Here is a 16,345-nt window from a genome sequence, read left to right on the forward strand (position 1 = left end):
GTCACGCATACAGCCAAGAGTGTAGCTTACCTTGTTTTCCTGAAAGCAAAAAGCAATTATGGTGCCTTCCAGATGTATGGACTTCAATTCCCAGAATTCACCAGCCAGCGTGGTCTTTGCTAGGAATTCTGGGAGTGGTCCACACTTATTGAGGTTAATCAAAGAAGTATGATGTTACCATTATAAATATTGGTTGCCTTTTTAAGTAGCCTTCTTAGCCTGTTGCTCTGCATAACTGCAGTTGTTGGCCAAGGGGCCAAGGAAAACAGCTACAATCCTTCTCTTTCCTTTCTGACTGTCTCAGATATTCCTTTGCCTTACATAAAATGCAATTCTCTAGCCTTTATTTCTAGAAGTAGCGAATATAATACAGATAAGTCCTTGGCTTACGACCATTCAGCGACCATTTGAAATTACGACGGCCCTGAACGAAAGGACGGAGATGCTAGTAAGTAAGTACTAGAAAATCTGTAAGGTTTCTGTAAGGTTGACTGGTTTCCTCTTGAGATCTTCCCCTGGGATTGAAGAGGAAAAAACTTCAGATGGCTGGACAGCTGTTCCTACTGTGAAAGAGAGGGCATTTCTGTGCACTTGAGGGCCATCTGCTAACCCCTGGAAACCCTTCAACTTCCAAAACCAAACAATTAAAAAAAAAAGGGGGGGGACATACATTAAAACCAATGCTTCTCAATCAAGTGGAACAGATTTAAGAAAATGCAGATGGCATTTTCCTCTGCAAACTAGCCACTCTGTGTGCATTTCATACCAGCCTTTCTCTTTATCAGAAGTTTGGTTGAAATGCCATCTGGGAAGCACAGTTGATAAAAGAAAGTTTTCAGTTAATGCCCAAATTCTCATACTCTACAAGATATTTATCTTTCCAGTTTTCTTTTTTTTTTTTTTTCATCTGCTGGATCAGCCAAACAAAATGTTCAAATTTTGAACAGAAAAGGGGGAAGTGTGCTCCTTTTTTTTGGCATCGGGGGTGACTCTCTTAACAGAGACTTCACAGCCAAAAAGTGTGACTTATGTGGTAAAAGCAAAACAGAAAAAAAAAAAACAACCCGTATGATTTGATAAGTTTTTTGTTATTAAAAAAATAAGCTTTCCTTGCCAGAGGCTACAGTTATGAACATTAAATATCAGCAGAAGCCTCATTAAAAAATAAAAGGAAAGGGAGTGCAACAGTGCTTTTGATTTGAGAGACTTGCAACAAAGAGTTAGTTAAATGCAAATTAAATAAGAACCTAAATCCAAGCAAAATGACATATTTATCTCATTTCTGCAGTAAAAGTAGCATGCATTTTGGGGGTGGGGGTGAGGAGGTGAGATATCTTTGCTCATTTTTCCTTCATAGATCTCTTGCAAATCCAAATAAATTTTGGAAACCGAAATAGGAATTTGCCAATTCTGTTTATTGCAAGTTCGTTAAGGAGGACTGATTATGAATAACTTGAAATGCTTCTTTCCAGCTTTCTGCCCACCTGGGGTCGGAAGTTGTACATGGGAGGTTTTCAAGAAGAGACTGGATGGCCATTTGTCTGTAATGGTATAGTTTCATGTTTGAGGAGGGGGTTGGCCTAGCAGACTTCCAAGGTCCCTTCCAACTTCGTTATTCTCTTAAGGTGCAACCTGATTCTCCTTCTGTCTTTTTGACAATTTGTATCTATTCTTTCTTCCATTCCTTTTCCAGACATCCCACATTGTGTCTTAGAGAGCTCCCTGAGCTAAGATAGCCTATGCTGATCTTCCAGACTCATCTTCTAATGTGTTTGATTTCAGCTCCCATCATTCTCGCCCTCCTGACTGAAGAATGATAGCGCTGAAATCCACCACACCGAGGATTTAAAAAAAAAAAAAAAAAGCTGCTATGAAAGTTCAGATTGCGCAACCAAACCTTATGGTACCTTCTATTTGCTGATGATTGATGATAATTATGTGCTATCAAATCAGTGTCAACTCCTAGCAACTACCTAGATAGATTTTCTCCTAACCTGGTCCTTCAGGTCTTCTGAAACAAATTATACTCGGTAGCATAATAGCTTTTCTTCCCTTACTAGTAATGTCCTCATTTGCATCCTAATTTAGATGTAATTTATTGTATCAAACTGCCCTTATAGGCTAAATTAGCTAGACAAATAAGATCACTAAGATGAGAATTTTTTTTTCTGCAGGGCTTCCAAATCCATTTTTTCCCCCTTCGATTAAAAAAAAAAAGAAACTGCCTCTTAAAAGTCCTTACTGTTTTACCTGTGCAGGTAGTCCTTGACTTACATCCATTCATTTAGTGACCAATTGAACTTACAACGGCACTGAAAAAGGTGATTTACTACTGAATTTTGCACTTATGACCATTACAGCATCCCTACGATCATGTGATCGAAATTCAGGCCCTTAGTAACTGGCATTTAACACAGTTCCAGCATCCTGGGATCGAGTGATCACCATTGCAGTCTTTCCAGCCAGCTCTTGACAAGCAGAATCAATGGGGAAGCTGGATTCGTTTACCAAGCACATGATTCGCTTAACAACTTCAGTGATGTGTTAATAACTATGGCAAAAGTAGGTTGTGAAATCGGGATTCGCTCACTGAACCACTGTCTTATTTATCGTTGAAAATTCTGATCCCCATTGAGGTTGTAGCTCAAAAACTACCTGTGCATATATTTTCTCCATACTATCCTTAATTTGTTCTTTCACGTTGACCAAAAGTGCACTCATCGCCATTGTAACTGAGTCTTTCCAGCGTCCTGCTTTTTCATCCTCTTCTCTTTGTTAGTGCTAGGAACTGGATAGTTTACCTCCTTACATTTTTGCTAATTAACTTGCTGCAATGACCTGTAGCTGTCGGGCCACTTGTTCATCTCTATCCATAGACTATTTTCCAACCTAGGAAGCCAGAGGCAGTAATTCTCCAGAGAAGGTTCATCAAATGGGAAGGAATTTGGGGTACGTTATCCAGACCTACCGCTTTTTCTGTAAGTAATCCACCTTAAATCGGTTTGATACAGGAATCTATTCTCTGGCCTCTGGATTTGTCCTGCATATTTGCATTCTAATTTATTGAGGTATGAGTAGCATTTCTACCTGACTTCATTCCAGCTGGTTCTGAGCGGCTTATTACTTTTAGTAGGAAAGGAAAAGCAACAAGGATGAATCACAGAGTTGTGATAATGACAATATCCCTCCCAGTGAGAATAATTGCTGAGCCCAGCTTTCACAGGCAGAAAAAACCCTTCTTCCCTCAGTTTGCAATCACAGTTTAGTGTGTTTGAAGACTGCCTTTAACTCAGGCTTGTCTGGGGAAATTCCTTTTTTTGCCTTGATTCATTTCCAGCAAACTATTCACAGCCAGAGAGAATAGCCTGAATTTATGATGACATCTTCAAGGAGAAAATCTAGAGGAACATTTAATGGTCCTATCTCAACCAGATGCTTTACGGAAAGGGTATATATATTTGAAAGTGTGTGGGGTTAGGAAGAAGATGATGCACTTTAGACTTTCCCAACCTGCTGATTTTTAAATTTATGAGGAATTAAAATCTTTATACTGCTGAAGTCTCATTATCATGACCTTTAACTGGGCAAAACATTGCATCATAGGGCAATAGTTTGTGAACCAAAGCACTTTAAATGGGATAACTTATCTAAAACATAGGGAAAGTTGTGACTACTTCAGTGCTACCAGCTACTGTTGTGATCATGTGATCTTTATTTTCAATTTTCTGTGACAGTTTCCCAGCCACTCTTGCAATCCCTTGCTCCCTCTCCCTGAGTCTTTGACCTTGTCTGCTGGGAGAGGAAGGAAAAGAGGAATATGGGAAATAAAAAGAGTCCTTTTTATTACCTTAAACCAGGCAATCAGTGGGGATTTAGGAGCACGTGAAGAAATACATGCATTTCGTTCAGAAAGATGTTTTAAATATTTAAATTCTGCCCTGTCAAGAGACGCAAGGAAACTTAGATGTCCTTGCATGGATGAGTAACTTCTAAGAGTTTCGGCTGTGATGATTTCCTCAGAACAGCTTTTCCTAATCTAGCACTTTCCAGATAGGTTGGACTTAAATTTCCATTTTTTTAAAATGCCCTAAGAGCTGAAGGACATCTAAAAGATCCCAAATTGGTGTGGAAAAGAGGCAAATGCATAACCCCCCCCCCCCCAAAAATCTATAGACTTTCTTGTCAAAAATGTTAACCTTGCTATGGGGCAGCTGACTTTTCCAATGCATTTTATCAGCACATCTCTCAAAGTTTTAAAGAAATATTTTCCCTGTTGGAGAATTGCTATTATTTCTATAAGATGTCAAGAAGAGGAAATCTGGCTAAAAAAATTCAGAAGCGGATATTATTTTGGAGATGAGGTTTCCGTAATACAGTTGGGAAGCTGCCAACTTCATTCTAGGCAGTAAAACTGCTGAGATTTTGACTCCATAGCAGAATAGCTCAAATGCTTACAACCACTCATTTAATGACCATTGAAAATTACAATAGGGTTGGAAAAAAAGTCTTATAACCAGTCCTCATGCTTCGGACTGTTGCAGCATTCTTATAATCCCTCGATCAAAATTCGGGCACTTAGCAACTGGTATGCATTTGCAACGATTGTAGTGCTCCATGTGATTCCACCATTTGGGGGAAGCTGGATTTCCTTAATGACTGTGTGATCCACTTAATGACCACAGTGATTTGCTTAACAACTGCTTGACAGAAAGGATTGTAAAATTGGGAACATCTCACTTAAGGACTGCCTCGCTTAGTAAAGGAAATTGAAATTTATATCAAGTTGCCAAAGTTGAAAAAAAAAACATTACGCTGGCCCTTTAAAGAGTTATATCTGCCAGCTGTCTTTTTTTGCATGGGGCATTTTCCACACATTTTCTGCCTTTGGATCTCAGCGAACTGTGCTGCGATCTCAAAAGTTCAGTAAAATGGGCCCGAAAGCATACAGCCCATAGCCTTTAATTTAAGTGCCTGTGCATTTATGTGCGAGGAAATATATTGCTCCAATAAATGGATAAATGGAGTCAGACGCTGACCTGGAATGAGATGGGAATGCTCTTTCTTCTAGCAGGATGGTCCTCCCGAGAGATATCTGGCCAACGTATAGTGGGAAAAAATGCTCCATTCAGCTGGATTCCTGTTCTGCGTAATTATGACTTCCCTGCATGAATCCTGCATTATATTTACAAGAGAGAGAGAGAGAGAGAGAGAGAGAGAGAGAGAGAGAGAGAGAGGGAGAGAGAGAGAGAGAGAGAGAGAGAGAAGACAGATTTTCTTATCAGTGGCTGTATTTTTGATCTTATTAAATCCTAGCTGGGTTTACTTACTTTAAATATCTTTGAAAGGGTAGCATAGGCTTTCCTATTTTCACACGCTCTAAATGCCTGTGGCCTGCAGGTCCCAGAATCCTTAGCCCCAGCATAGGGAACACGTCATCTCAGCACTTCTGGCAAGGTAGGGTAAGATCGGCATAGCTCTTTTGTGTTCTAAATGCTCCAGATTGACAGACCTGGTAGATGGGTGAGATTATCAGAAGAAATTGCTACACTGAGCCTCGGCGTAGTGGTTAGAGTGCAGTACTGCAGGCTACTTCTGCTGACTGCCGGCTCCCTGCAATTTGGCAGTTCAAATCCCACTAAGGCTCAAAGTTGACTCAGCTTTCATCCTTCTGAGGTGGGTAAAATGAGGACCCAAATTGTTGGGGCCAATAGGCTGACTCTGTAAACCACTTAGAGAGGCCTGCAAAGCACTGTGAAGCGGTATGTAAGTGTATTGCTATTGCTACAGGTAGTCCTTGACTTACGACCGCAATTGAACCCACATTCCCATTGTTATGTGAGTTTTCCCCCATTTTACAAACTTTCTTGGCACAGCTGTTAAGTGAATCACCACAGCTGTTAAGTTAGTAACTCATTTATTAAGTGAATTTGGCTTCCCCAATGACTTTGCATGTCACAAAGGATTGAAAAGGAAATCCCATGATTCTGGGATACTGCAGCTGTCATGCCAGTTGCCAAGCACCCAAATTCTGATCATGTGACCGCAGAGATGTTGCAACCGTCGTAAGTGTGAAAAACAATTATAAGTCACTTTTTTCCCCCAGTGCTATTGTAACTTCGAATGGTCACTAAATGAATGTTTTTAGGCCGAGCATTTTCTTGGAACTAGGACTTCACTGTGGTGCATTTGCTTATGCATGACCTCTCTGCTATATCTGTCAGCCACCTTTTGAAACACCCATTACCTTCACAAGTAATTTACAACCATCATTGTGACTGGAATTTCGGAGGATCCCAGATCTGCGCACCTTCCGCCACGCTCTAAAGACCTTTTTATTTCACCAGGCGGGCCTGGCCTAACTTTCTCCCTCTTTTTAAACAATTTTAATAATTTTAATATTTTTTAATATTTTTAATACTCAAAGTTTAAATTTGTTTTAAATTGATTGGAGTTTTAATCTGTCTGGGCCAAACTATTTAATTCGAGGATATGTATTTTATTGTTGGCTGTTCACCGCCCTGAGTCCTTCGGGAGTAGGGCGGTATATAAATCAAATAAAAGTAAAGTAAAAATAAAGGAATTTCCATTGCTAAGTGAGGGAGTCATTAAGTGAGTCAGCAGTTGACTGCACCTAATTTTATGACCCCTTTTTGCTGTGATCATAAAGCAAATCTAACTCCATTGATTTTGCTTGTCAGAAGCCCATGAAAAGGTAGCAACGCTTAAGAGTTACTTATAAAAATAATAAAGGAGGATATAAATAAATTAAAGAAAAAAGAATATAAGAAGACAGTTCTTCAATGTCTAGGGTGGGACCAAATAGACTCCTGATTGGAACCCAAAATACAATTTGTCAACCTGGATGGTCCTTCCAGAGATTTTTATTTTGTCCTGCCTTATTAACTAGAATAGAATAGAATAAGAGAGTTGGAAGGGACCTTGGAGGTCTTCTAGTCCAACCCCCTGCTTAGGCAGGAAACCCTACACCACTTCAGACAAATGGTTATCCAACATCTTAAAAACTTTAGAACTTGCCTCCAGAAGTTGTGAATGCTCCAATACTGGAAGTTTTTAAGATGTTAACTGTCAGGAAATTTCTCCTTAGTTCTAAATTGCTTCTCTCCTTGATTAGTTTCCACCCATTGCTTCTTGTCCTATCCTCTAAACAGTATGGGAGTCCAGATGATGTATTCTTCCATATGGAACCTCCATATGGAAAAGAAAAGGGAAAAAAACAACAACAGTGAATTAACTCCGCCATGTTTTAGGATTGTTTCCGGTCTAAAAACAGGCTTATAGCTTTAGAGCAAAGTTCAAAAATAGGAAATAACAAAGAGGAAAGAAAGGATGTAAAGCAAACGAATTAGAGATACCTAGGAAGGACGAAGTTGTCGGATGACAGCAGGAGACTTGGGCAGCCAAATGGGAGGATGAAACTTGGAGGAGAGGAATAAAAAAGAAATCAGGGCACCTCAGAGCAGTGGTGGGTTCCTCCCGGTTTGGTCCAGTTCGGCCGAGCCAGTAGCGGTGACGATATGACGTCACCGAACCAGTTCTCCCCCCCTCCCCCCCTCCCACGTTATTCTTACCTTTTATTTGGTCCCACCCCCAATCTATTCCTGCCTCCTGAGTCCCAGCTGATGACTAGAGGGAAAAAAACTGTTTAAACTCTTGCCGTGGGGCTTCAAAGGGCCGTCCTACAGCTGATCAGTGTTAAAAGCAAACAAATGAGTCAGGTTGTAAGTGCGAGGACTGGTCGTAAGTGCGAGGACCTTCCAGCGCTGGCTGGGGGATTCTGGGAGTTGAAGTCCACCCATTTTCAAGCTACAAAGGTTGAGAAACACTGTTCTAGAGTTTCCTAACTTCTTCCTCTGTTTTTTATTCACAGTGGTATCTTGGAATTTTCCAGTTGCCTCAAGATACTTCTGTGGTCCCTGAAATAGAATATACCCAACAGAGTAGGAAGCTAACACCTAAAATATAATGGTAGAGGGAAGGTGGCTTTTAAAATTCTTTCCCGGAATGTGAAAACCAAAGGTACCCGAGTCATCTTTTTATGGGTTTTGGCTTCTTCCCCTCTTGAAGTATTTCAGGAATCTGTTTGGCTTCCTTCTGGGCCCCTTGAGGAGCATGTGGTCTTGCAAAGCTTCCTGATTCCCGATGCCACTCTCTTTAAAAAAAAACAAACACAACAACTTGTCTCTTTTGTTTTCTTGTTAGCTGAAGGTTAATTTCACTTCAAAGCAAGTGGGGGAGAGGAAGCTTGCGGATAGCTCTCCTTTTGTAGGAAATGAGCTTCGATAAGAGAAGGCAGGCTTTGCCTCGGAGTGTTATTAGATGATTCCTAAAAAGTCCGAGTGGTTTAGATGATGGAAACATTAAAAAAAAAAGAGAGAGAGAGAGAGAGAAAGCATAGTTTTTATGGCTCTGTTGTTTTTTAGAAGGGATCCATTTAAGGTCACTCACTTCCACCAATATATATGGCTGAAAAAGAGAAAATGGTTTGTAAACAGCATTCCAAAATTCCCTTGGCCTTAATGTTTTCCACTGGTTTTTTGGCATGGATCATGGAAAGAAATTCGCTTTCCTGTCCAGTTTGGACTTGAGGGGGAAAGGACAGGACATGACTTATACCTCCTTGAGTTTTCTGCTAGGTTTTGGAAGGAAGAACATCTAGGTATCCTGGTATTTAAATAGTAGTAGGATCTTCTTTGAATTTTTTAAGACCTTGATAGAAATAGGGGCAAGGTGTTCCACCACACACTTAATTTTCACTGTATCCTGTGACAAGTTAATATTAACTTCCATTGTTTTCTTTTTTTGAAGTGAGAGGCTAGAAACAAAAGTGTTTGGGGAAACCCAAACTACTGAAATAACTCTTAGAGTTATATTTTCATTGACTCAAAAACTCTAGTTGTCATGACCCTTAAGTGGGCGAAATAATGCATCAAGGAGCAACCATCTTTGATCTAAATGAGCTAACTTACAGAATATGTTCAAAATCCAGAACTCATGACTCCCATGGGAATGAAATTTGGGGAAGTTGTGGCTCATAAAGTGCTACTGACTGCTGCTGTGCCTATTGGGTTGCTGCTGCAGTCACATGATCTTCATTTTCAATGTTCCATGACAGTTTCCCAGGCAGTCACGCAATCCCTTGCTCCCTACCCTGCCCAGTACTAGCTACTTACCAGCCTGCTGGAAAGGGAAGGAAAGGGGAGATTTCCAGTACTCCCTTCCAGATTCCCACCAGGTCTCATTTGGGGAAATCGGCAGGCAATTGGGAGTCACTCTTGCTCTTGCTGCTTTTTTGCCCACTCTTGGTCATTCTGTTTCTACTATGAACGTCTGGTTCTTCTCATTAGGACTATTGATTCCAGAAGAAAGGCTGGACTTGGTAATAAAGAAGAGACTGGACAGTCATTTGTCTGGAATGGCATAGGGCAGTGATGGCTAATATTTTTGCCACCACGTGCCAAAAGCCGGGGGAGCACAGGGAGGTTGCCCACGTGCGTGCCCACACCCATAATTCACCCGTGCATGCGCTCCCATGCTCCCCCCTCCTTTTAATACTTGATGGCACAGTGGGCCTGGTAGGCCTGTTTTTCACCCTCCCCAGGCTCCAGAGGCTTTCTAGGAGCCTGGGGAGGGCGAAAACGGCCTTACCCACCCTTGGAGGCCCTCCGGAGGCCAGAAACAGCCCAGTTCCCAACTTCTGGTGAGACCAGAAGACCCAAAAGTCAGCTGGCCAGCGCACGCATGCACGCTGGAGGTGAGCTACGGCAATGCTCACGTGCCCACTGATATGGCTCCGTGTGCCACCTGCTTGAGCAAGGGGTTGGCCAAGAAGACCTCCCAGGTCCCCTTCCCACCCTATTCTGTATTATATGATAGATTGTGGAGCCTTGCCTGTTAAAAGAGCAGTCTTGGGTGACTTTGCCTGCTCTAACTGGAGCAAGAGTCATTTCCACAGCTGCAAAGGTTTTGCTGGAAGAGGGCCTGAAACTGTTCATGCCTTCTTGAGCCAGCCAAGCAGAAGTCTATTCATGCAGTCCTGTTTTGACCTGCTGGGAAATAACTTGCGATCACATGCATACTCAATTAAACCTCTCTAAAACAGAATGAAATTTACTATTCTGACGAACTACTTCTGCATAGTTCGGAAGGTCCTGTGAGCTCAAATCCTGGCCTTCTAAACTGTGCCGATCTTAGTTTGCCACAGAATAGACATTGATCTGGTAGGGAAATTACGACTGGACATGTGTCTTGTCACTCTTGTCAAGAATGATTGGCCTGTTCTGTCATTAGTTAGGTGAAAAATGTGCCAGTTGTCATCTTTAATTCTACACACACACACACACACACACACACACACACACTTGTTTTGAATTGGGGTATTTTAATTTTTGGGGTTTTAAATCGGCCAAATCTATTTAATTATTTTAATTTTTAATTATTGTTGTGTCTTGTGTTTTTAAATTGGCTGTACACCGCCCTGAGTCCTTCGGGAGAAGGGTGGTATAGAAATAAAATTATTATTATTATTATTATTGTTGTTGTTGTTGTTGTTGTTGTTGTTGTTGTTGTTGCCACCAGTTTTATTTAGTGTATCTGCAATTCAGTTTCATCTGTGGATTAACAATTCCCTAAAGTTTTTTTCTTTTTTTGAGCACTGAGAACTCTGCTCCCATGTGGGGCTCTTGTAGATGCATTTATCACTGTGTTTATGAACATAGAAACATTAAATATATGTGTGTTGTTAGCAATTACAATCCTCGGAGCACATACATTGGGGATTCCATAAGTCAAGACAAAGACTTATCATTTGATTCAATGGAGGGATCTCATCCTCCATTGAATCTGCCCTATGTATACAATATTCATTCATAGCTGCCCTATGTACACAATGAACATTCATGGATGTTCAGGTTTAAATGCAATTTTTTAGCATAAAAAAGGGATAAAAATTAGGGTACAATTGAGTGAACAAGGGAGCCACAAATATAATTGACTGGTTACATGCCAAGTTGACTCTTAACAACCACATAGATAGATTTTTCTCTGCGATGTTCTCTCTCTAACTTGGTCCTTCAACTCTTCCAAGATGCATTCATCACTACCATAACTGAGTCTGTCCACCTTGTCTCTAGTTGTCTTCTTGTTCGTCTTTCCATGCATTGTAGACTTCTTCAAAGAGTTAGGCCTTGAACTAGTGGGAGGGAATTGTCATAAAAAGATTATCCCTGAAAAATTAGACAAATGTTCATTTTTCTGTTTAAATCGGGGTAGGGTGGGGGTGAACTTTAATTTTCCTTTCTCATTGATATGCCGGTAGTCATAGTTAAGATTTACTAAGAGAGTAGGGCATCTTGAACTGAGGAATTCCATTCCAGGGTTTCTCAGGCATCTTTCCTAATATATTTGGATCCAGATGTGCAGAAAACTTCATAACAGTGCTTGACACAGTCTGTCTTGACAGTCCCAAGATAAACGGCACAGTTTCTGTCTTACTCTGCCAAGAAGATGGATGAACAACTGTGTTGAGGTACCAACGGTGGAAAAACAAATCTAATTTAGTTCTTAGGAGCCGTGATTTACCTGAAGTTTGCCCTTATGAACTTAACCTTCTCTTGCCTGCTTATTTGGTATTGCATTCAGTCCCGGCTCCTCCTTAGATTATCAAGCCACGTGATTTAGAATTATGGTACTTGAAAATGTCAAGAAGGACCAATAGGAATATTGAAAAGGCAGAGTAGCAATTTTGGTCAACTCAGCACCCTTTGAAGCAGATTCAGAGCATCTGATAAGCTGCTTTAGGGCATCTGTAAGTGACTTCTGACCTGAAATGATTATACTTGGGTTTTAAAAGCTGTATATCTATAATTATTTTTCACTTTTGTGGATAAAAAACACTTGTTTTTAACAAAGCCGCTGTACAGCCTCAGCTTTAAAGGAAGGCTTATGATTTCAGAGGAGATTTCTCCCTTGTAAGTAGAGGCTTATGACCTTTTCCCTCTTACCTGTTTAACTGCTTTATAATGTTTATTATATCTGATCATACAAAGATGTTTTCCAAAGTGAGATTTATGGCAGTAAGTGGTTCAGGTGTGGGATTGGGAACAAGGGAGTCCATCTAACAAGTGCAACCTGAACTGTGGAAGGCCAAGTTGCTCTTTCTTCCCACCTACCTCCTAGGGTTGTTGTTGAGATAAAAGGCTTCCTTTGACTGGAGAAAAGGAGGATGTTGTAGGAAAAAATAACACATTCCGTGTGATATCCTTAAACCTGTGCAGTGGGATATAAAACTAAATCCAACAGACATGAGGTTGATCAAAGAAGAACCATCACTCCAGTACCAAAACTTTATTGTTCATCCATCCATCCACTTGTGACATTTTGAACCCATTCTTCAGCCAAAAAAATGCCTCCAAAGCAGTTTAGGTATGATCAATGGTGTGTGTGTGTGTGGAAAAAGAAGGCTTACAGGTTCTGACTTATTCCATTCAGAATACAAAGGTAAAACCTCCCGCATTTATTTTCTACTAATTCTCACTGAGTTCGATGGTGGATCGATTAACCAGGAAGAAAATGGGTGTTTGCAATTTCTTTCCAAGGAGGAAGGAATTTTGGCAAATCCTGATGAATGAAATACGGTGGTGTCTATAACCCCTACAGCCCTCTTTCAAATTCCAAATGTATTCCAAAATAACCCCCAGAAAAATGAGGAGGGAATACCTAAACACACTGACCATAAATTAGGAAAACAATAAGTTTATTAGGGAGGGAAAGATGGGAAGCTTCTCAAAAAAAGGCAAGCCAGGTTCCAGGGTAATGATTGAGTGTGTACTGAAATACTGAGTTCTACCTGCAAAAATGGAATTTGTTTTTTCAACAGGGCATATATAATAGGTACAGAAATAGATTAGAACTTGGCTGTAGGAACCAGAGTGCTCAAGGTAGCTATGAAAACATCTGTTTTATCATCTATGAATTTTTGGATGTTATTCTTAAATTGGCTGTTAGGTGTTTGCAAGACACTGTTGCCCTGGACAGTCGTTTTCAACTCAGCCAGTTTTAAGAGATGTGGACTTCGAATCCCAGAATTCCTCAGCAGGCTTACTAGCTGTGGAATCCTGGGAGTTGAAATCCACACAGTTTAAATAGTTGAAAACTACATTGTCGGGAGCCATCAGGAAGTAATCAAACAAAATCAGTGCTATTCATTCAAGGCAGACAAATTATTAGTTGATGTGTTATTTGCAGTAAGTTTTTCAACACAGTGGTTTACAAGGCATTTGTGGGACAACGTAATTCAGCCTACCCCTTCCTCCCTGAAGATAATACATTATTATAAAGTGCTCCTTTATATACCTTTATCTCCTGGGTTACATTGGCTGACTGAGGGACAGAGGGAAGAAGGAAAAGAGTGGGGAGGGGAAGGAAATAAAGAAAACAGAATGGGAAAGAGGAGGAAGGGAGAAGGAAGGAACAAGAGGGAGTAAGTGAGTGAGGAAGAAAAGGGAGGGAGGGAGAAAGAAAAGAGGGAGGAAAAGGAAGAAAAGTAGAGTGGAAAAGAGGGGGGGCAAGAAAAAAGAAAGAAAAGAAAGAAAAAGAAAGAAAGAAAAGAAAGAAAAAAGAAAAGTCTATTGTGAGCAAATTTTAGATTTTGCTACACATTCTGTAAAACATGCTGCATGGAATTGCCCCATCTCTGAAAGTTTTAATGAGTCCTTCTATTGCAAATGGCCCATCTGATCACTAAATTGGGAATCTGTGGGAGTTTCTTTAATCTTTCTGCAAAGCAGAAGTGGGGTGTTGTGTTGAGAAACAAAGTTATTTGAAAACAATTCCTTTGATTTCTGAAGCATTTTCCCAGCATCAAAGTTACAAAGCCTTACAAAATGAAACAGTTGTGTTTAGTTCCTATATTTTCCTTGCTTTAAAAAAAAAGCTATTGCTACATTTCATCCATGAAAAGACAAAGGAGATTTCCTCCTCCAGAATACTATAAATTTTTCTTATAGTGATTACCTTCTACCAGATTAAGTTGATCTAAGATCTAAAACTTTTTTTAATGCAATAATAATAAGATAAAGCCTGATATAGATGTGTACCATGTGTAGAAAATGAAGTTTGAAAATGGCTGTGATTAATTCTTTCTTCTTGCCATATATCTTCACTTTTGATATCAAGATGAAGCCTGTTGTTATTATTATCATTTCTTGACTTTTTTTCATTCCAGAAGACCTCTTTTCTTTATACATGCCCAAATTCTATAAAAGGCGGAGAGATCTGTTTGCATAATAACTGATCCTGTTTTGCTACAGATTGCAGGAGGCAAAAAAAAATATTAAAATAATTTGGCATAATTGTCAACATTTGTATTAACCAATTTAATTAATCTTCAAAACTTGACACAATTGTGACACAATTGACAAAATTGACACAATTTTGAAACTGTAATTATTTGGCTGTTTCAGTACAGTTGCAAATTGGTAACAATACAGTAAATCCTGCTACTAATAGGAATATACTTACCAATCAATTAGTAAAAAATGAAATTGTCTTTATTTTAAAACTGTTTAATTAGTCCAACTTAAAATAAGCAGTACAGACTATATTTCATTGTTATGGTTATTATATATATTTGCTAATTGCAGAAAAATAAACTAGTGTCATGATTATCAAGCCTAAAATAATCTGAACATTGTAATTTAAAGATATGTCCCTGAATTAGATGAGTGAGTGTAAAAAATGAGCACCCATTATGAGCCTTTTGTTAAATAATTAGGAATTGGGAGATCTGATAGACCCTAGAAAGATCAATATTCTATTTCTTAGTTATTTGGATTGTGCTTTGGAAATCTAAGGAAATTGAGCAGAATTGCCTTGGATGAGATGAAGAGGGCCTTAAAATAGATAAAACCACAGAAAGCAAACACAGAGATGCAAATTAATCTCTTGTTTAGCTTTATATGAGTTCATTGCCTCTCTTTTCATCAAGAAATCTTAGGACATTGTGGGACATTATTGCCAGTTGAGGTTTACACAATCTTCATTTCCCAACCGATTGGCAAAAGTTGTTGTATAAATGTGGGAATGCCAACCTTCTGGCCCTTGAGAAATGAGTTGGCTGAAAAATTAAAAAAACAGAGGTGAACCCTAAGTTGCAAATGATGAGAAGTGAATTCTCAGGCTTCACTCTATTCTAGAGAAAACCTCTCCCTTATCCGTTTTATATTTTTGTTTCCATCACTGTGGTCTTCTCTTCTAAAGGAAATTTTGAGTGTGGTCCCTGACCACCAAAACCTTGTCCTCTTCCTCTGGTACCAATCTGAGACAGATGTGTTCGGTTTTGTGCAAGCAACATCACCAGTCCTTTTGGTTTCCCAGACAAGTTATTCACTAATTTTGTCAATTTTTTTGGTGTTCTTAACATTCCAGTGTCATTTGCCTCTGATGAAGGCCATCACAACTTTGAAAAATTGATTATAAGTAGCTTTGGGGACATCTGTTGTAACTTCAAATTGGTCATGAAGTGAGGACTTTCTGTTTGTGCAAACTCTGTGAATAGGCAATCTAATCTTTTACAGGTTTCAAGCAAGGTCATCCAGTAAGCTTGATAGCAGTAGTGAGGATGCTGGAAGTACTGGGTTTAGTTTTATCTAGAAGGTTTTGAGTTGTCTACCTTTTGAGAAGTCCTTGGTGCTCTCTGAGCTTGGTTCTTTTCATGGAGACATTTCATTACCAAACTAGACAACATCATCAATGCTAGTGGGGAATGGAGTTTGATCTCATTTCATATTCTATTTATGACTTTCTGGGAATGTAAGAAATAGGGACAGTAACCTTCCTCATTCTGGTGTCTTTCAGATGTTCTGGACTACAAGCTTCACCATACCTGGTCAGCATGATCAATGACCAGCCTTCATTATTTTTCTTCCCCACGATACGATCATTCATGTTTGATTCTTTTGCATCTTCCTCCAGGATCCAGCCAGGGAGAGGCGGAGACAAGAGAATGCATTTATTACAATGCCAACTGGGAACTGGAGAAGACTAACCAGAGTGGAGTGGAGCGTTGTGAAGGCGAAAAAGACAAGCGCCTGCATTGCTATGCATCCTGGAGAAACAACTCTGGATCCATCGAACTAGTGAAGAAAGGATGTTGGCTTGATGACTTCAATTGTTATGACAGGTAAGAGTGAAGAGGTAGGAATTCCTCCTGAAATAGAGACATTGTCCTAAATTCCTGTTTAGTAGCTCACACCACAGGAATGATCACAGATCGGCTGTCAGCGATGGAATCTTGGCTCCGTGGTTCATATTCTTAATGTAAACAACT

General features: G+C 39.8%; 1 protein-coding gene across 10 annotated transcripts in view; it reads left to right on the top strand.

The window, feature by feature from the left end:
• The window catches only part of ACVR2B (activin A receptor type 2B), an 85,592-nt gene that overhangs the window by 41,646 nt on the left and 27,601 nt on the right, over positions 1-16,345 (top strand). For all 10 annotated transcript variants that reach the window (XM_034401626.3, XM_034401620.2, XM_034401624.2 and 7 more), the window contains exon 2: positions 15,991-16,198. In XM_034401626.3, coding sequence (XP_034257517.1) covers positions 15,991-16,198 — 208 coding nt within the window. The remainder of the gene's footprint in view (positions 1-15,990; positions 16,199-16,345) is intronic.

The sequence above is a fragment of the Pantherophis guttatus genome, chromosome 4 (assembly GCF_059756535.1).
Source record: "Pantherophis guttatus breed Tessera chromosome 4, ASM5975653v1, whole genome shotgun sequence".
NCBI lineage: Eukaryota > Metazoa > Chordata > Lepidosauria > Squamata > Colubridae > Pantherophis > Pantherophis guttatus.